This window comes from Lepidochelys kempii, chromosome 1, assembly GCF_965140285.1.
Source record: "Lepidochelys kempii isolate rLepKem1 chromosome 1, rLepKem1.hap1, whole genome shotgun sequence".
NCBI classification, from domain to species: domain Eukaryota; kingdom Metazoa; phylum Chordata; order Testudines; family Cheloniidae; genus Lepidochelys; species Lepidochelys kempii.
Genome location: NC_136380.1, coordinates 261,947,804 through 261,967,971, shown reverse-complemented (window position 1 = coordinate 261,967,971; position 20,168 = coordinate 261,947,804). Strand labels below are relative to the sequence as shown.

General features: G+C 54.6%; 1 protein-coding gene across 2 annotated transcripts in view; it reads left to right on the top strand.

The window, feature by feature from the left end:
• Positions 1-2,740: 2,740 nt before the first annotated feature.
• SHISA8 (shisa family member 8) overlaps positions 2,741-20,168 on the top strand; it is a 34,460-nt gene continuing 17,032 nt past the window's right edge. The window contains exon 1 of one of the 2 annotated variants that reach the window (XM_073327221.2): positions 2,741-4,204. In XM_073327221.2, the coding sequence (XP_073183322.1) occupies positions 3,642-4,204 (563 nt within the window). In that variant the 5' untranslated portion in view covers positions 2,741-3,641. The remainder of the gene's footprint in view (positions 4,205-20,168) is intronic. The other variant, XM_073327222.2, reaches the window with a different exon arrangement.

Here is a 20,168-nt window from a genome sequence, read left to right as displayed (position 1 = left end):
AGGCTGGGGGAGGCTATGCCTCCCCAAACAGCGAGGCGTGGCCTGGCCCCGGCCCCTATCCAGCCCCCCGGAACCTCCACCCCCATCCAACCCCCCTTGCTCCCCACCCCTGACTGCCCCCCAAGACTCCCACATCCTATCCAAACACCCCTCCTCTCTGCTCCCTGACCATCCCCCCGGGACCCCCGCCCCCTATCCAACCCTCCCTGCTCTCCCCGCCCCACGTTACCTGTGGTTTGGGGGAAAGGGGGCTCAGTCCTTTCCCTGTGCATTTCCCCTGCTTGTTTGTCAGCTCTTCCGGCAGTCGGGCAGGGCTCGTTCCCTGGCTGGGCTTGACTGCTGGGGACAGGGACCAAGCATACTGGGGTGGAGAGGGGCCCTGGCTTGCTCTGCCCCTGTCCCCGGCAGCAGGGCCCAGGCCCCTTGACTGCACCCCTGCAATCCTCCCTGCTCCTCGCCCCCCCCAGAACTCCCTCTACTCTTTGACCGTGCAGCCCTGGAGCACCAGGTCTGGCGGCGCTATAGCTGTGCCCCCCAGCCAGATCTGCAGCCACACTGCCCAGGCGCTGGGGGAACTGTGACTGCAAGGGAGGGAGGGGAGCAGAATGGGAGCGAGCCTCCGCCCCGCTCACCGTGCTGCCCCGCAGGGAGCTGGGCTGGCTCTTCAGCAAGCCTGTCCTGACCCCGCTCCCCGGCAGGAGCTCGGCGGCCAGAGGGAAGGGTTCTGCGGGCCGGATGTGGCCCGCGGGCCATACTTTGCCCCCCCTCTGGTCTACACTCACGCTGCATTAACCTCAGTACATCAACCATGGCTCAACGCTGCTCAGGGAGGTGGTGTCATAGCATCGCTGTAATGGGGCGTTTACATCGGTGGGAGGCAAATCTAAGTGTAGACACATACACAGCTAGCTCGACGCAAGGGGGCCTATGTCACCCTAACCTTATAGCACAGACTTGTCTCACTATGTAAACAGACAACACCCACAGGGGGAAAAGGAAGAGAGTGCTAACCTCACTTTGCAGATGGGGGATTTAGGCACAGAGAAGTGAAGTGATTTGCCCAGGGAGGGCTGTCACAGAGTGAGGAGTCAAATCCAGCTTTCCTGAGATGCAGTCCAGGGTGCTAAGACAACCACTACAAAAAGGATTGGATGGGGATGGATTGGATGGGGATGCCCATGGATTGGATGGGGCACGTCTCCCAGGGCAATAATAAACAAAGGAGCAAAACTGCCCAGTCAGAAGAGAGAGGCGATGGCTACCCAGCTGACTCTCCATAATACATCACCATCGCCATGCTGATTTATTTGTGCATTTCACTGTGGCCCATGGGTGCTCTGGTCACACGGATGCTGAGTCCCGCGCATTCTTGGGTATGCATGAAGCTATGCCGCTGCATTCTCAGCACTCTGTGGGGAAGAGAGGGGCACAAAGGCCTTTATTTTCTGGCTGGGAGAGGCTGCTCTGGGCTGAGACCTTTGCCACGTGTGGTGCAGATACCATGACTTGCCCATTGAGAACAGCACTCAGAGGCCTGGCCTTACCTTGGCGCACCCAGGGAACGGCACTGGGGGGAAGCCCATTTGTGCAGGACATTTCGCACTGGACCTCACATCTCGCTCCCGCAGAAACCAAGAGCTGCCCCTTCCTTCTGCCGGAGGAGGTACACGTCCAGCCCTGGCCTTCGCTAGAAAAAGATTTGTCTGAGAAAACTGAGCCCCACCCATCATCTGTCCTTCTGGGGAGAGGCCTGTGGAGAATCCACATTGCGCCAGAGGCTAATATCTTTGCTTTATGTGTTGCTGGAAGGCATTGGGCCCAGAGCGGTGGGCACCGTATAAGAGCTGGCAGAGTGCCCAATAAAGGGCATTTGGTCATCAGCCTCCTGAGTCTGGACTGGACCCACTTAGAGGTGGATGGCTCCATGTCATGTGCTTAACCTCTGGAGCCAGCGCAGCCCCCTTGGCCCATTAACTAGAGCCAAGATTTTCAGAAACAAGGGCCTCTACTCCAGTGACTCAGTGCGGACATAGATTCCGAAAGAAGGGACCTGGCTTTTGAAAGTGTTAAATGCCCAGCAACTCCTGCTGAACTCAGCACTTCACTGGGTGCGCAGAACTCCTGGCAAGCAGCCCATTTATCTGGGTGCCTACATCTGGACTTGGGAGTCTAATGTCACACACCCCTGTTTGATGGCTGGGTGTATGGGCAAGGCTGGGGGGATGTGTTGATCCTGCAATCCTCCCTCTGGCAAAACTCCACACTGAAGTCAATAGGGAGCTTTGCCTGAATTGGAGCTGCAAAAGCTTGCGCCAGAGGGTTATGCTTATAAACGGTGACATGTATAAGCCTTCAAAGCTCCTCAGAGGAGTGCCCTCCCCCCACACCCGCCCGTCTGGGTGGAAGGTTTAACTTCAGGTGGGTGGGGATAAGGGTGATGGTGACAACACTGTATGGGCGCTTTCTGACCCTTAGGAAATGCACTCCAGTAATGGTCCCAGACATGATGGCCTGAAACCGGGGTACTGCCCGGCTGGGGCTCTAACTGCAGTGGGCCCTTAAGGGGTGGTAGAGCTTTGCCAGAGGAGGGAGTGTCTGTGTCTGTGTGTGTGTAGGGGCGTAGCCCTGCAGTGGGGGGGGGTGGGGGGGTAGCCCTGCAGAGGTCCAGGCTTTTTCAATCCCTCCCTTGACCGGTGTGTTTTTGTGGATGTCTCTCTCATTCAAGCCACTTGTGCACCAGTGCCTGTGGCTACAGTCAATAAGGAGCCGCTGGTGTCCTCTTGTATCCCCTCTGGCCTGGTGACAGCCTGGCTCTGGCTGCCATCCAAGGCTCTGCACGGAGGACAGTGGATGTGCTAGAGGACTTGGCTAAGGTTCTTCCCTGGTTTCCTTTGGTAACTGTCAGACAATTGTGGCGCAGGAGCCCACTCGGTTTAGGAAGGAATAAGGACTATTTCTCCCTCTTTCCCTTTCCTTGGTCTCCCTCCCGCTCTCTCAGTTGCTCCCTCCCTCGCTCCCTCCCTCTCTGGTGTGAAGGTTGTGTGTGTGTGTTGTTTTTTTTTTTCAGAAAGCTCAGTGTCTCCGAGGAAGGGGGAGAGAGACAGAGCCGCGCTGGCTGCCTCCAGGATCCTCTCCCAGCCTTGAGCAGCCGAAATGGGAACAGCCCTCGCTGTTTCCAGGGCAGCCTTTCGACTGACACTACAAAGATCCAAAATTCACTCCTAAAGGACGAGGAGCAGAGGGCGATCTGCATCTCCTGCCTCCTTGCACTTGGGCTCTTGCTAGGAATTTCAGGGGTTGCCCTGATGCAAGGCTGACACCCCCCATATTGTTGTTTTTATCTTTAGGATTTTCCTCTTCTCCTTTTTTCCTTCCCCTGCCCCCCAACCCACCCTGAGCCCTTGGCTGAGCGGGTGGCTTATTCTAGTTGTGGGGTTTGCTCGGGGGGAGCTGTTTAGTGAGGAGGGGGTGACTCGTCTTTTCCCACGGGCAGACGGAGTGATATAGCTTGTGTCCTAGCATCTGGCTGGAAATTTTTGAACACCCTTCTTGCTGCGTCTCCAGAGGAGAGGGGCTTTTCTCCCCTAAGGAGGCGGGCGAGGAGCTAACCAGTCTCCGTCCCCATTGACGAGGAGAGCGTGATGGCAAGCGGGAGTGGCGCATGGATGGAGCGAGGTTACGTCTTCGGATTCTGTTGCCTGGTTCTGTTGGACCCAGGGCGGGTTTGGACCAGGGCTCCGAGCACCCAGGATCCTGAGCTGGAGGGGCAGGTGGAGAGCCATGGTAACACCAGCTGGGCTCCCACCTTGGAGGACACTGTGGTGGCCCCCACTGAGGCTGTGCCAGGCAGCGACCGGTGCCGTGGTTACTACGATGTCATGGGGCAATGGGACCCTCCATTCAATTGCAACTCAGGGATCTACCAGTACTGCTGTGGGACCTGTGGGTACCGCTTCTGCTGCCAGTTCAAGCACGGGCGGCTGGACCAAAGTGGATGCTCCAATTATGACACCCCCAACTGGGTCAACACAGGCCAGCCACCAGCCCGGGTGGATGAGACCCCCGAGGATCCTACCCGAGACAAGACCAACCTGATTGTATATATCATCTGTGGTGTGGTGGCCATCATGGTGCTGGTGGGCATCTTCACCAAGCTGGGCCTGGAGAAATCACGGAGCCCCCCGACGGAGATGACCATGTCCAGGTAAAAGGGACCTCACTTCTTCCCTTCCGCTCTGTCTCTGTCCCTGCTCCCTCTGTCTCGCTCCACAACAGATAGACAATACTTCCAGACTTTCCCTCTCGGCTGCATTGTCATGTTCCCTTCCAGAGGGCAAGACCCAGTCCAACCCCAGATCCCCACAGTGACCTGCCACCCCTCAAACCCTCCTTAATTTTGGCTCTGGACCCTGATAAAACAATCTATGGGGGAGCTAGGTGTCTGAAACACTGAGGAGGGAGAGGAATGAGTCAAGGGGGTAGAAATCAGAGCTGTCGGGTTGAAGCTGAGCAACGGAAATTTAGGCTGGAGAGCAGGAACCCTTTCCTACCAGTGAGGCCTGCTGGGCTATGGAATAGTCCCCCAAAGGGAGGGGGGGATGGAAGCCGCATCACTTGGGTCATTTAACAATGTACTGGTCAGATCCTGAGAGGATATACCAAGGGGAACAGTCGTCAGAGAATGGACAAGGTGTGTCTACTCTAACCGGTCTTCTCCAGCCCTGATTTCTGTGATTCTGAGTGTAAGGCTCATAGTTTTGCCATCTGTTTGGGGGCATTTCAAAGTTCGATTCTATACAGGACAATTACTTACAATGAATGTCTTGGCTTTCCTGCAGCATCCTGCTTTGGGGAAGAGCTTGCTGAGCGGCTTCATTAGTTTCTGTCCTGTCAAAGTGTGGGTGTGTGTTTGCGTGCACATGGATGTCTGTATGTTTACCACATGACCCTCACACCCCCTTGCCAGCAGGTTGCCAGAGGACGGCAGCTGGGCTATGAGCATTGTCCGGGCTGGTTTTGATTGTGCTCTGGGCAGCAAGTTCAGCCAGGGCACCTCCTCTCTCCGGCAGGGTGGCTTTCCGTGTGGGTGCCAAGAGGGAGTAGGCAGCCAGCTGAAGGGATGGGTGGGAGTGAGGGATCAGGATGGCAGGTGGGACTGCAGCTGCAGCACCCGGACACTGCTGGGACTCTTCTCAACCTCTGTGTCTCCTCTCTTTTGTCCAGCAAGTCCGAGGGGCTGAACTTCCCAGCAGTGAGAGAGTAACAGGGATGGGGAGGGGTACAGAATTCCCCCCCCCCGCACCACCCTCTTTCTCCCCTTTCCTTCTCTCTCACTCCCCTCATCTCTGTATTGCTGTCTGTCCCTCCGTCCCTGTGTTCCGCCTTCTCTCTCTTTTCTTCTCTGGCGTGCGCTCTCTTAATATGTCAGTTCTTGACTTCAGATAAATGTTCTTCTTGTCGTGTTCCCAGAAGCAGACTAAGCAATTGCTCAGGGCCCCAAGCAGCTCTGGGGAGGGAGGGATTCACTTTTTATTATGTGTGTTGTGGGCTCCTCCAAATATTCCTGCTTAGGGCCCCCAATGGGCTAGCATCACCTCTGCCTGCCCCCTCCACCCGTCCCCGCTACACACACACACACAGACACACACACACAGAGACACACACACACGTTCCCCCTCAGGGAACATCTCCCCCCCCCCCCCAGGACTCTGGGCAGGTTCAGTCCCAGCTCGGGGCAGAGGTATGTCACCCCCAGCCACGCCATTCTGCTCCAGCGATGGCCCCCAGAGGCCCTACATCCTTTGATGCATGTTCAGTTGTTATCAGTTTTCTGTTGGGGTGGGGTGGGGGGTGATTCAGGGGCTTGTCCATGATGAAAGGCAGCGTGTGTGTGCGTAGGCAGGTGGTGAGGAGACGGGGGAAGGCAGTGGCACCTGAGATGCCAGCTCCTTAAAATGCCCATGCCTCCCCTTCCCGTTGCTTCCTTCTGTGGCAGGACGGGAGAACATGAGACCTCGCCTGACTCATGACACTAGTGGACCTGGGGGGGCGGGGGACAGTCAGCGAGGTGCCACGGTCCTTTGGTGGGGGACATATTTAAGGCGAGACTGTGTCGCTCACTGACAGACTCACTGGGGCTGCCAGAGAGTCCAGCTCGCATGGCCTGGGGGAACTCGCTCAGCCTTGTGCCTGCAACCAGCTGCTCCACTGACCCCTGTTGAGTGGCAGGCGGGGAGAGAGCCACTAACGAGCTGCAGCCAGGGAGAGCGACTCCAGAGCCAAACTCCTTAGGAAAGTCCTGACTTCCGTGCACCAGATCTCTTGGGCCGGCTGGCAGGTTGTGATGTCATAGACCAGGGCTATGCCAAGTGCCCCGCGCTGGGCACGGGGCGCCTGACACAAAGCGGGTGCGTTGTGCCATCCGGAGCGATCCCCTGACGCCGCACTCTGAACGGTCCCGCGCTCAGATCATGGAATCAGTGCCGTCTCTTGGAGGAAGCCTGCAAATGCTGCCTTGACCGCTCGTGGGGATTCTCCACTGGAGTCAATGTACACCATCCCGAGGGGCAGGCATGCGGTCTTTAAAAGCCCCACTGCACTTTTTGCAAGAGTATGGGGGTTAAAACTGGCATCTCAGTCAAATCCACCCTAGGTAACTGCACTGCACCTCCCAAATTCCTTCTCAGATTTCAGTGGAGGGGATTATCCTAATTTACCCAGCCTATGGCATGGCTGGATCGTTCTGCTGGGTGAGCATGGCTGTGGCATTCCACCGCAGAGATGGTTGCATTTCCTGGCAGTGTGAGTGATCCCCCAACATTCATTCTGTACAGCACTTTGCTATGAAAAGGAAATCAGGAATGTAGCCTCTTGCTATTCATAAGTCTCGGCTCTGGGTTTGGTCACCAGTGTGGTGAGTTTGGTTGGGTTTTCATCCTAGGTCCTAGTAGACAACGCCCTATGTGGTGACATTGTCTCCTAGAGGCTGGCACACAGCTGATGGGGACTGTCGCTTCAAGGGCAGCAGAGGATCCCCCAACTGGAACATCATGGGGTGGTGCAAGACAGAGCTGAGGCACACTGGCAAAGGGCCTGGAATAGCAGAGGTGCTGGGGGTCAGGATGGCGGGGCATTGGCAGTGCAGGGGGAGGGGAGGCTAGGACTGGAGTAGCCGGAGTGCCAGGGGTCAGGATGGCGGGGCATTGGCAGTGCTGTGGGTGGGGGAGGAAGGGCAGCAGCAGCAGCACAATTGACACCGGTTTGTCGGTTTTACTTTTTTGCAGCTTCTCTCTTCAGCTTGATTTTTTTTTTATAGCGAGTTTTATGCTCTTCACAGCGAGGTGCTAATAAGAGCAGCTGGCGCCAGGCAGGGTGCAAGGTTCCCAGGCAGAGCTCTGCCGCTGCGTCTCAGTCCTGACCCAGAGCTGCCCCTCCTCAGCCAGTCATGGAGGCTCCACATGTGGCCCGGCCAGTGCCCGTGGCTCCTGATTGCCAGCACCTCCTGTTAGCCCGGCCTTCCCCTACCCGGACCCGCACCAGCCACAGCTCTGCCTGGGCATCTCCCTCCCGATCAGCAGCGCCACTTCTGGTGGAACGCAAGGTCGCTTGTTCGCCGAGAACAGCTGTTGTGCAGAAGTAAGGAAGTTGTGTGCTATGAAACGAAGGGGGAGCAGATGATAGGGGCCCGAGGGATGGGGAAAGGCATAGACAGAAGGGAGCGGGAGAGGAAAGGGGGCAAAGAGGGTGGAACATGGACATGGATCCATCAAGCAACTGGGTGAGTTTCTAATCATGTTCTACTTTGCAGATTGTCGGCCAGGGGGTTAGCTCTGGTGACGAATCCATTGTATGGAGCCGGGTTAGGGGATCTAGTAAAAAGGCAGCGCCCGAGGAGATGACTGACCAGGACAGACAATGATCAGGAGAGCATCTCAAAATATCTCCATCCCCTGAAATGTCGGGGGCCTTAACACCCGTCCCCCTTGCTTTGTTATACAATTTTGTAGCCGCTAAATGCCCTGCGTTCGGTCTCCAAACCAGTAGCAGCCTCTGCTCCCCCATCACTGGCAGCCACTGAGTCAGCACAGACAGAAGCCCCACCTCCTGCCAGTCACTGACATGAAAGCTCCACCCCCCCAAGGGGGTGACTCAGCCGAGCAGCTGGGCGTGATGGGTGTAGAGGAGAAGGCTGGGGTGGGTGGCAGGGTGATTACAGAATCCCTTGAAAGGCAGCTGCCGCTCAGGGCTGGGAGGAGGAATAAGAGTGCTGAGGAGGCGATGACAGGGACAGATGAAGGCAAGATTCAGCCCCATGCTCAGAGGGGACACACTCATCCTCGAGAGTAACAAACAGCGGTGCCATGCACCAGTGATCGCTAGTAGCCAGCTGCCTGATGAGCTGGGGTCTGCCTGACTTTGGCCAAGTGTCCATCTGGGAGCATGCAGGATTAGGAGGCCCAACATTTTGGTGAATCCAGGTTCAATTAAGCCTCAGTCCATCTCTGAGATGAAGCCTCGTCCTCTATGTCTCTTTTTGTCTGCCCTCATCCCAGCCACCTCCTCCCTGTTCCTCGTTTGCCTGACAAAATGCTGGCAGGTCTACCGAATTGATACAAACTCCCCCCGCCTCCCTCCGCTCCAACTACTCTGCCCTTTGCCCACTGCCACTAGCCTGCTCCTGGGAAGGAGCTCTCTGCATTCTTGGGGTGTGCACGTGTCTGAGAGCGCGTGTGCGTGTTTGCGTGTGCTCATTTTCCTGGCTGGGATAACTGGAGGAAGAACACTCCATCCCCAGGGATGCTGCGATGACTTCTGTCATAACACATCTGTCTCTGCTCCGCTGGGGCGTGCCGAGAAGGTCTGTTGCCTTTTCTGCGATGGGAGGGTTTGGGGGGGCTGGAGTGGGGTATGAAGAATGTGTGCCTGAGCAAGGGGGGTATTCTAACCCTGCCCTCTCCAAGGGTAACCAAAGTGAGAAGAGGGGAGGGAAAGTACTGTCTGGTGGCCATTAGCTATAGTTGCGCTCTGGCCAGCCATGTGAACTCCCTCACAGCAGTGCCTACCTACACACTTGAACTAGAACTCAATCGGTGCCCTACCAGCTTCATCAGCGCGATCCCAAGGAGCTGTCCGTTGCCAGATCCAGCTGCTGGAATCTCAGAGACATGTGCTTTTCCGTCGCCTGGCCCTGTCCATGCCTGGGGCTGCATTTAGTCATACGATGTCGGGGGGGGAGGGGTAATTTCCCATTTCATGTGTGTGGATAACAGAAAGAAAGAGACTTTCCATGAAACTGGTAGCACCTAGCAGTGCTACGCAGATACACCAGTACCCTAAAAGCTTAGCCCACTGTTGGGAATCACATCTTCTTAGTCCAATAATGAGAACCATCAGATCTTTCTTCAGGACACGTGTGGTTGGGTTCCATTTATTCTCCTGCATTTCTTGCCATCAGCGGGTTAACGTGTGAGCTGTCCTCTTGGCAGATTGTGTTAACCAAAGGAAACTTGTTTTTTACTTGTAGTCTGGTTCCTGTGGTACCAGTGCTGAGCATTTGTTTTTTTTCCCTTCGCTAGCAGTCCCTGTTTGACTGAGCCGGTAATGTATTCTGATCCCCCTCAGGGTCTAGCTCCCCATAAACACACGTTCCAATCACATGGGATGGTACTTTGAAATATGTGGGTCATCACTGAACAGATCTCTTCCCCAGAAGCTGCGTATTTTTGGACAGGAGCATATGGAGTGGGAAAAGGCAGGTTTTTCTTGCATGTCTTTGCACTTCTTCCATGTGACAAAAGTAGGACCCCACACCAGCCCATCCTGCATATGCAGTATGGGAGCTAGTCTCTGGCCACCTACCAGAGCACCATAATGGCTGTTGCTGAGCTGAACACCATGGTCTTTCTGAACTTCACAGCAAAGCAGACGTAGAACTCGCATCCTCTGGCTTCTACCACATGAGCTAAAAGAATATCTCTGTTAGCAGCATAGGCTCTATGACACACACTTGAGGAGTTCTGACTCCCTCCAGCAGAGGGCAGTAGCACGGGTACACTCTAGCCAGTTTATTATGAAATATATTGTCTATGACCCTGATAGTTCCCTTTGACACAAAATGTCATGGAAAGGGGAGAGCTGCACCTATACTGTGCTGATAGCAGGGAGTAGATGTTATGCGCTGGCATTCTCCACTGAAATGCACTGGAGACTTACGTGCAGAGGCAGGAGTGGGGCATGTCTCACAACATATGCAAGCACACAGAAGCAGTAATGCAACCGTGACGAATCCAGGTGGCCTGATGATGCAGGCCAGCAACCCCAGCAGCAAGAGGTGTTGAAGCTGGTAACCTGTCCCCGGACAGATGGCCTCTAACAAGACCGCACTGGAGGGAGAAGATAACAGCGGCTGGGTAAGCTGCCTGGAGAGGATGCAGGAAGTAGCACAGGGTCTGCGCTGGTTTCAGAGATCCCTTGATGTGGAGGGAGCAGGCTTGCAATGGCCTCAGTGTCAGAGTCCTGACTCTGGTACAACGGGGTCTGCACCGCACAAGGAAAGCAGAGGACAGCCCCTGGGTCTGAAGAGATTCGAGAAGACACGGCGCCACTGACTGCGACAGCCATCACATGGCTCATGCTTGGCAGAGGCTGTGGGTAGCCTCTTCTGGAGTGGATGTTAGCCACAGCCACTGTAAAAACAGGCAGCATGCAATCGGCAACACACTCAGTATATCTGTGCACCGCGTTGTCTCCTGGCTCCCTCACCACAGCCCCTGCAGGCTATTGGTGGAGGCTCCCCATGGCTCCCTCTTTAACCCCACTCCATGGACACAGTGACCCTTTGCAGAAGGGAGCCCAATCTGCCTCCTACTCTTGTTTTACGGGGGTGCAGCTTCAGTGGAGTTCCACGTGATCGACACTCAGGTGCAAGGAGAATCAGGCGCCTGGCTGAAGAGCTGCAGCAGAAGTCTTGAAATCCCACATGCCGAAGAGGGAGCAGGCAGCGCAGACAGGCTTCCTGTTGGCCCTGTCTCAATTTGCATGCAGCAGGCCCAGGTTACAGTGGGCTGGGTCCATTGCTCGTGCTCACCACAAACACACAGGGTCACGGAATATCACTGCCTTCTTTGTGTAGCTGGTGCAAAGGTGGCTGGTAGCACCTTGTAGCCTTTACTGTACATGCTGTCCGTGTACCATGGCAGCCAGTCAGGCTGTCTTCATATTGACGCAATGGTTCCTGGAGCACTTCCAAGGTGGCCCTGTCACAATGGCAGAAATTCCACCTGTCATTAAGTGAATTGTGGCCTAGTCCCGATGTCTTAAGCTTCTAGAAGCTTTTTAGATCAACTGATGTTATAAAAGTCAGCCCCGCTCAGCGATCTGTGGGGCTGCTTTACGTCTGTCTGGGGCGGGTGTTTCTTTGGTGTGGATTCAGCTGCGATTGCACTTGCGGCTGAAAGCATGGTCAGAGGGGTGACAAAGCCCCAGGAGGCAGAACCAAACTGCAGAGAGAGCTGGAGAGATTAGAGCAGGGCAGGGGAGGTTTCAGGCAAGGAAGAAAGAGTTGGTCCTAGGATATGTGAAGTCCTAGATCTGGGGGGAGAGAACAAACTGACAGATAAGTACGGGGCGGGGGGGAGATGTATTATTTCCTTACTTGCATTATGGTAGTGCCCAGGGACCCCACTCAAGATCAGGATGGGCTTGGTGCTGTACAGAAACAGAGGGCCCGATTGTACTGCCTTTATTTGCCCTTGTACCTTCCTGAACTGTGGTGGCCTCCTGAAGCCAATGGAGCAAGATACTTGCTGGTGTGAGGAAGGGCATCACACCTGCCCTAGAAGTAAATACAGCCCTGGCCCCAAACAGCTTCCGATCTATATCCCCAAGCCTGCCACCCTGCCTCCTGTGGGCTAGTACCCTGTTCTGCTAGGAGCTATTAACGGCGGTGGTGTTACTCACTGAGAGTAAGGACAGCAGCATTGTAGCCTCCCACAAGCGCAGAAACCTAAGCAGCAGCCGCCCCACCACATTAAAGGGAGTTCATTTTCATCTTGCCTTCTTAAAACCGTCCTAATGTAACCAAGCAGTAGACGAGAAGGGTGGAAGTTGCGGGGAAGGGAGCCTGAATGGCTATTGGAGGATGTACATGACGAGATTGGAGTGAAGTATCAGAGGGGCAGCCGTGTTAGTCTGGATCTGTAAAAGCGGCAGAGTCCTGTGACACCTTATAGACAAACAGACGTATTGGAGCATAAGCTTTCGTGGGTGAATACCCGCTTCGTCGGATGCATGAGATTGGAGTGGTCACACCACAGACTAAAGTGCTGTATTAGAAGATCCTGTCCCTCTTGCATGTACCAGGCTGATGCTGCTGTGAACTCCACTGACCTCAATGGAGGAGTTTACTCCTGGGGAAATTTATGTCCCCCGCAGATTTCTTTGCTTCCCTACAGAAAAATGACTTTCTGACGGGGAAGCAAAGGGAAGCCACAAGAACTGTCATGCAACCCTCCACAGCAATATGTTTTGGGGGCCCAGGGCAGCTGGAAGAGAGGTAAATCACTGTAAAGCAGGAGGTGGCGCTGGGGAAGACCCAGCTGGTGGCTTCTACCCTGTGCCAGGCTCCTCTGCTAGTCCCAGCTGGGCTGGGGAGGACGGGACTCCCTCTTACCTTGCACAGCATCTGGGGCCAGGTCAGACCCACCCCGAGATTTCTCCCCCAGCTGAAGGAAACTCTGCAAACTCCCCTCCCATCGCTCCTCAGCTGCAGAGGGAGGGATCCCTGTACAGGAAGCTGCTCCCCCATCCACCCAAGCCCTGTGCATCCAGATCCCCTCATACCCAGACCTTCTTGCCGAGCCTCACCCCCGCTGCACTCACACCCCCCCCACCATGATCCCTACTCCCCCTGCACCTGGACCACCCCGATGAGCCACCCACACCCTGATCCCCACCCCACTGAGCCCCAACCAGCTGCAGCTGAACCCTCTGCTGAGCTCTATCTCCCCCACACCCAGAACCCCCTCACTGAGCCCCAAACCACCTTCACCTGGACCCCCCGTAGAGTCCCATTACCATTACACCCAGAACCCCCCAACAAGCCCCTGTGCATCCAGATTCCTCCCCACGCCCAGATCCTCCACTGAGCTGCCCACATCCACGATGCCCCAGACAGAACCCTCTCAACCCACACCTGGATCCCCCCACACTAAGCCCCTCCACACTTGGATCCTGCCTTGCTGAGCCTGTCTGCCCACACCTGGTGCACCTGGCACAGAGGGGCAGGGCCCTGGAGTGTTTCTGGGGCAGGCCTGGTCCTTGTGCTGTGTCAGGTTTGGGCGCAGCCTCACCGTGTCCTTGAGGGGCTGGGGGAGCTGCACTATGATCTCCCACCTCTGTGAACCCAATGGCCTGTGCTCCCCAATGCCATGCTGGAGCTTCCACATTTATTTGACAAAATTTCCAGAATTCTAAAATATAGTGCGCAGAATTTTTATATTTTTGGCACAGAATGCCCTCAGGAGTAGGAATTGTTCCTCACTGGCCCTGGTGTGAGAGCACGATCGGGCCCTTTCTCTTTATCTCTCTCCATCTCCCACTTCTGTCTATCCATCGCTTTCCATAAGTGTGGGTTGGGCGTGCTAAATGCTGCCCCTTTGCTCCTTTACAAAGGCCAAAAGGGGCAGCCTGCTATTTCCAGGTGTGAATTTAGCCCCTGGCATTTGCAGTGATAACATACCCATGGCAGCGGGGAGCTGGGTGAAGGGGGTAGAATTCTGCTCATTTGTTTGATTTGCCAAGCAAGGTCCCGGTGAGGAGGGACAAAAGTGAGCATTTGATCCTTTCTGGCTAAGTTGAACCCTGACCTGAATGAGCCGGTAGAGGAGTCAGGCCTCTGATACATTTTGACGCTGAGGCCGTGGCAACTTGCTGCCTCTGGATCAAGGGATCTCTGAAACCTGCCCAGAGTGTGAGCAGCCCCTACAGCCAGTGAAAAGAACAGAACTAGTGTTCTTTTGGGGCTAATGCATTCTGGTGTAACTGAAAGTCTTAGCAGGAATCCTAGTCACGCTGTTTCACAGCGGTTGCTGATCCATTGCCCCCATATGGGACAGCTTGAGAATGCTAGACAAAGTTATGGCTCTGTGGCATCCATCATGTCTCCTTAGATCTGCCCTAATAGCATGTTTCCTACCGTGCAGCAGTACCGTTGCCTCAGGGAAGGGACCTGTCTGATTGGCAGGGAGACGTTCACGTGAATTGGGAGGCAGTGAGTATGCGACTCAGGAGACCTGGGCCTGGCTCAGCCACTGATCAGGAATGTGGCCTGGGGTGAATCTGCTTCCCTTGCCAGTCCTTCAATTATAAACTCTTTGGAGCAGGGGCTCTCTCCGAGGGTACCTCCGCACTGTGGGCTGGAGGTGATATTTCCAGTCCGGTTAGACACGTGCACTAGCTTTGATCAAACTAGTACGCTGAAAATAGAAGTGTGGCCACGGGCGGCAGGACAGCACAGCTGCCTTAGGAAGTACCTAGGGTCCCAGGTGGGACTGTACTTGGGGCAGACAGCCCATGCCACTGCAGCTACATTTCTATTTTTAGCTTGCAAGCTCAATTGGACCTAGTGTGCTGTGTCTACACTGGGCTAGGCAAACTATGGCCCACGGCCCGCCAGCTGATTTAATCTGGTCCTTGAGCTCCCGCTGGGTAGTGGGGTCTGGGACTTGTCCCACTCCCACGCTCCAACCAGGGAGCAGGGTCAGCAGCCACTCCACACGCACGTGCCACAGCTCCGCGCAGCTCCCGGAAGCAGCGCCATGTCCCCCCATCCAGCTCCTATGTTTAGGGGCAGCCAGGGGGCTCCGCGTGCTACCCTCACCCCAAGCGCCACCCCCACAGCTCCCATTGGCTGGGAACTGCAGCCAATGGGAGCTGCAGGGGCAGGGCCTGTGGATGGGGCAGTGCGGAGAACCGCCTGGCAGCGCCTCCACATAGGAGCTGGAGAGGGGGACATGGCCACTGCTTTCGGGAGCTGCCTGAGGTAAGCACTGCCCACAGCCTGCACCCCGAGTCTCTCCTGTGCTCCAGCCCCCTGCCCCAGCCCTGATCTCCCTCCACGCTCCGAACCCCTCAGTCCTAGCGTGGAGCACCCTCCTGCACCCCCAACCCCTCATCCCCAGCACCACCCCAGAGCCCACACCTCCAGCCGGAGCCCTCACACACTCCCACGCTCCAACCCCCTGCCCCAGCCTGGAGCCCCCTCCTGCACCCTTAACTCCTCATTTCTGGCCCCACCCCAGATCCCCTACCCCTAGCCAGAGCCCTCAACCCCCCCTCATGCCCCAACTCCCTGCCCCAGCCCTGATCCCCTTCCCGCCCTCCAAACCCCTTGGTCCCAGCCTGGAGCACCCCCCTGCACCCCAAATCCCTCATTCCCAGCCCCACCCCAGAGCCCACACCTCCATCAAGAGCCCTCACCTCCCCGCACCCCAACCCCCTGCCCCAGCCCAGAGCCCCCTCCTGCACCCTGAACTCCTCATTTCTGTCCCCACCCCAGAACCTGCACCCCCAGACAGAGCCTTCACTCCCTCCTGGACCCCAACCCCCAATTTTGTGAGCATTCATGGCCCACCGTACAATTTCCATACGCAGATGTGGCTCTCAGTCCAAAAAATTTGCCCACCCCTGCTCTACACAATGGGGCCCTGATCAATCGGGACAAAAGCAGTGAAAGCACCTGAGATGTAAAGCATTAAGTGAGGCTTTCATTTTAACAGCATCCCTTGTTCCCTTTCTCTTCAGCTAGAGCAAGTTTTTAGAAGGAAACCCCCTCCCTTGTTTGACACTCTCTGAGGTGGTGTCAAAGACGGTAATAACTGTCCTTTTGGGGGAAAGAGAAGAAGTTAGCCGAGATGGGCTGGACCTGTCATTGTTGCTGGTGTCCGATCCCTTTTTATCCAGGTGGCATCTGGGATTCAGCTGGAGCAAGTAGAGGTGGTGATTGTCATCTGGGCCCCTCTCACTGGCCTGCTCCGGTCAGGACCATCTCTCAGGGTTCGGACGAAGAGGATCAAGGGTCTTACAGGACGATGGGGGTGGCAGCCATCATGGGGGCACTCACTCCAATAGCCTCAGTCTGTTTCTTTTTCTGTGTTTCCTGGCACAAAATCTTTCTTTAAGGACCCAAACAGGGAGTGATGGGTGGAATAGCCCATCCCCCTCTTACTTTGTTCACCATTTAGGCTGAATGTTTTACCCACCAGTTTTGGTTAACTGATTTCTGGACCCACACTTTCTTGCTTGCCAAGCATGATCATAACACAGTCCTCGAGTTATATCAGTAGGGCTTTTTGGTTGGACTAATTCCATAGCACTATTGTGTCTGCGTACACCCATCATTCTGTCTGCATTTCATCCCTTCCCCCCATCAGCATGTGTGGGGACAGGTTACTGTGACAACTTAGGGACTTGCACACATTTTTACCGTTGAGCTTACAATTAGGGTAAATTTGTAGGCCCAATTATCACAATAGGCCTCTATTTGCTGCCAGAATACAAATAATAGTGTAGAGGCAACAACGCATTCATAACGCTCCAATGTCATGATCCTGACCTACCCCATCCCCTATTCCAGTCCAAGGGCCCCATCCCATCCCCCGCTGCCCCACTGCTTTGCCAGGTCTCCTCAATCCTGACCATCAGCACCCCCTGCTATTCTAGGCCCAGTCTAGCCAATCCTTGATCTTGACCTAAAACCTCTCCTGCCACACCAGGAGTGGGCCTCTCTTCAGTGATTGATTGCCATTCTTGATTAATTTTGTGGTCCATATGTGGTGGTTGCTGCTTTATTATTTGTATTGGGACAGTGCCTAGGAGTCCCAGTTATGGACCACAATCCCAGTGTGCCAGGCCTTGTACAAACAGAGTAAGACAGTCCCTGCCCCAAAGAGCTTACAATCTAAGTAATGCTGACACAGTTCCACTGGAGACTAAGCTGAGACTCCCAAGCTTATCTCACGTGTTGCTTTAGCTAATGATTTGAACTTCAGTGGGGGAGGCCAGTGCAGTGACCCAACTCGGCTATGAGGTAGGTACCCTGCAGCACCCCCACTGAGCTGCCACATTTCTACTCACTCAATGATTCACTGGTTTCCCTCCCACACCTTCTTTCCCAGTCACCAGCCTGCGACCTTCAGCTTCTCTCTGAGTGTGGAGGTGAAGAATTCATCCTGGCTTTGGGCAATGTCACCCGTGACTGTCACTAATTTGCTGCTCCGCTCCTTGGATAGCCACACTGTCTCCTTCGCCCTCCTCTGGCTCCTCTTGCTGATGGGTTGGAAAAGAATTGCCAACGGTTCCTTCCAGAGATGGGCCTCAACTGCAGTCGGGGGTTGGATTCAAAGTATCCAAAAACTGGGGGTTAGTCAGACCTGAGGGCTTGGTTTGGATCTTCAGGCTCTGGCTCCCCAGCTTGACATCTCCATCTTTACTAACATGTTTCCGTCATTGCACATGCATGGCGATCATCTTAGGTTTGCTCAAGAACACTGGACAGTGTATGTTTTGTTGTCAGAGGGCTGGTTCTGAGTAATAGGCTGTGACACTTTTGTTACTGTAGGGTTTTTTCTGAGCACTGGTTTGTGCATATGGGTTTCTGATGGCTGGCTTGCTAACAACCACTGGGATACTCCCACCAGTCTGTCATTGGAGGGATTCTCATGAATGTTTGCATACGCTCATTGGTCGGTTGTTTGGTCTGTTCACAATGGCCTATTGTAGGGGTTTCTGCTAGTGTAAGACATGCCCACTCAGTGGTGGTTAGGCCACATAAAGGTTGATAGCCCCCTCCCCCCCCCCATAGCAAGCTTAACAGCCCTGGGTCTTAGCTCAAGCAGTAGAGGCTTGTGCATTAAGCTCCAGAGGTTCCAAACTCAAGCCCTGCTGCTAATGACCGCCTCAGTGTTACACTAGCCATGCGTGGCTGTCATAAATATAAAGGGAAGGGTAAACACCTTTAAATCCCTCCTGGCCAGAGGAAAAACCCTTTCACCTGTAAAGGGTTAAGAAGCTAATATAACCTCGCTGGCACCTGACCAAAATGACCACTGAGGAGACAAGATACTTTCAAAGCTGGGTGGGGGGAGAAACAAAGGGTCCGCTCTGTCTGTGTAATGGTTTTGCCGGGGCCAGAGCAGGAATGCAGGTCAGAACTCCTGTAAAGAGTTAGCCCTGGTCTACACTAGGACTTTAGGTCGAATTTAGCAGCGTTAAATCGATGTAAACCTGCACCCGTCCACACGATGAAGCCCTTTAGTTCGACTTAAAGAGCTCTTAAAATCGATTTCCTTACTCCACCCCTGACAAGTGGATTAGCGCTTAAATCGGCCTTGCCAGGTCAAATTTGGGGTACTGTGAACACAATTCGACGGTATTGGCCTCCGGGAGCTATCCCAGAGTGCTCCATTGTGACCGCTCTGGACAGCACTCTCAACTCAGATGCACTGGCCAGGTAGACAGGAAAAGAACTGCGAACTTTTGAATCTCATTTCCTGTTTGGCCAGCGTGGCAAGCTGCAGGTGACCATGCAGAGCTCATCAGCAGAGGTGACCATGATGGAGTCCCAGAATCGCAAAAGAGCTCCAGCATGGACTGAACGGGAGGTACGGGATCTGATCGCTGTATGGGGAGAGGAATCCGTGCTATCCGTGCTGGAACTCCGTTCCAGTTTTTGAAATGCCAAAACCTTTGTCAAAATCTCCCAGGGCATGAAGGACAGAGGCCCCTAACAGGGTCCCGAAGCAGTGCCGCGTGAAACTTAAGGAGCTGAGGCAAGCCTACCAGAAAACCAGAGAGGCGAATGGCCGCTCCAGGTCAGAGCCCCAAACATGCCGCTTCTATGATGAGCTGCATGCCATTTTAGGGGGTTCAGCCACCACTACCCCAGCCATGTTGTTTGACTCCTTCAATGGAGATGGAGGCAACACGGAAGCAGGTTTTGGGGACGAAGAAGATGAGGAGGAGGAGGAGGAGGAGGAGGAGGAGGAGGTTGTAGATAGCTCACAGCAAGCAAGCGGAGAAACCGCTTTTCCCGACAGCCAGGAACTGTTTCTCACCCTGGACCTGGAGCCAGTACCCCCCAAACCCACCCAAGGCTGCCTCCTGGACCCGGCAGGCGGAGAAGGGACCTCCGGTGAGTGTACCTTTTAAAATACTATACATGGTTTAAAAGCAAGCATGTGAAAGGATTAATTTGCCCTGGCATTCGCGGCTCTCCTGGATGTACTCCCAAAGCCTTTGCAAAAGGTTTCTGGGGAGGGCAGCCTTATTGCGTCCTTCATGGTAGGACACTTTACCACTCCAGGCCAGTAACACTGTACTCGGGAATCATTGTACAACAAAGCATGGCAGTGTATGTTTGCTGGTGTTCAAACAACATCCGTTCTTTATCTCTCTGTGTTATCCTCAGGAGAGTGAGATATCATTCATGGTCACCTGGTTGAAATAGGGTGCTTTTCTTCAGGGGACACTCAGAGGAGCTCGTTCCTGCTGGGCTGTTTGCCTGTGGCTGAACAGAAATGTTCCCCGCTGTTAGCCATGGGGAGGGAGGAGGGTTGAGGGGGTAGCCACGCTGTGGGGGGAGGCAAAATGCAACCTTGTAATGAAAGCACATGTGCTATGTATGTAATGTTAACAGCAAGGTTTACCCTGAAAGAGTGTAGCCACTATTTTATAAAATGTGTCTTTTTAAATACCGCTGTCCCTTTTTTTTTCTCCACCAGCTGCATGTGTTTCAATGATCACAGGATCTTCTCCTTCCCAGAGGCTAGTGAAGATCAGAAAGAAAAAAAAATGCACTCGTGATGAAATGTTCTCTGAGCTCATGCTATCCTCCCACACTGACAGAGCACAGACAAATGTGTGGAGGCAAATAATGTCAGAGTGCAGGAAAGCACAAAATGACTGGGAGGAGAGGTGGCAGGCTGAAGAAAGTAAGTGGCGGGCTGAAGAGAGTAAGTGGCGGGCTGAAGACAGGGCTGAAGCTCAAATGTGGCGGCAGCGTGATGAGAGGAGGCAGGATTCAATGCTGAGGCTGCTGGAGGATCAAACCAGTATGCTCCAGTGTATGGTTGAGCTGCAGCAAAGGCAGCTGGAGCACAGACTGCCACTAC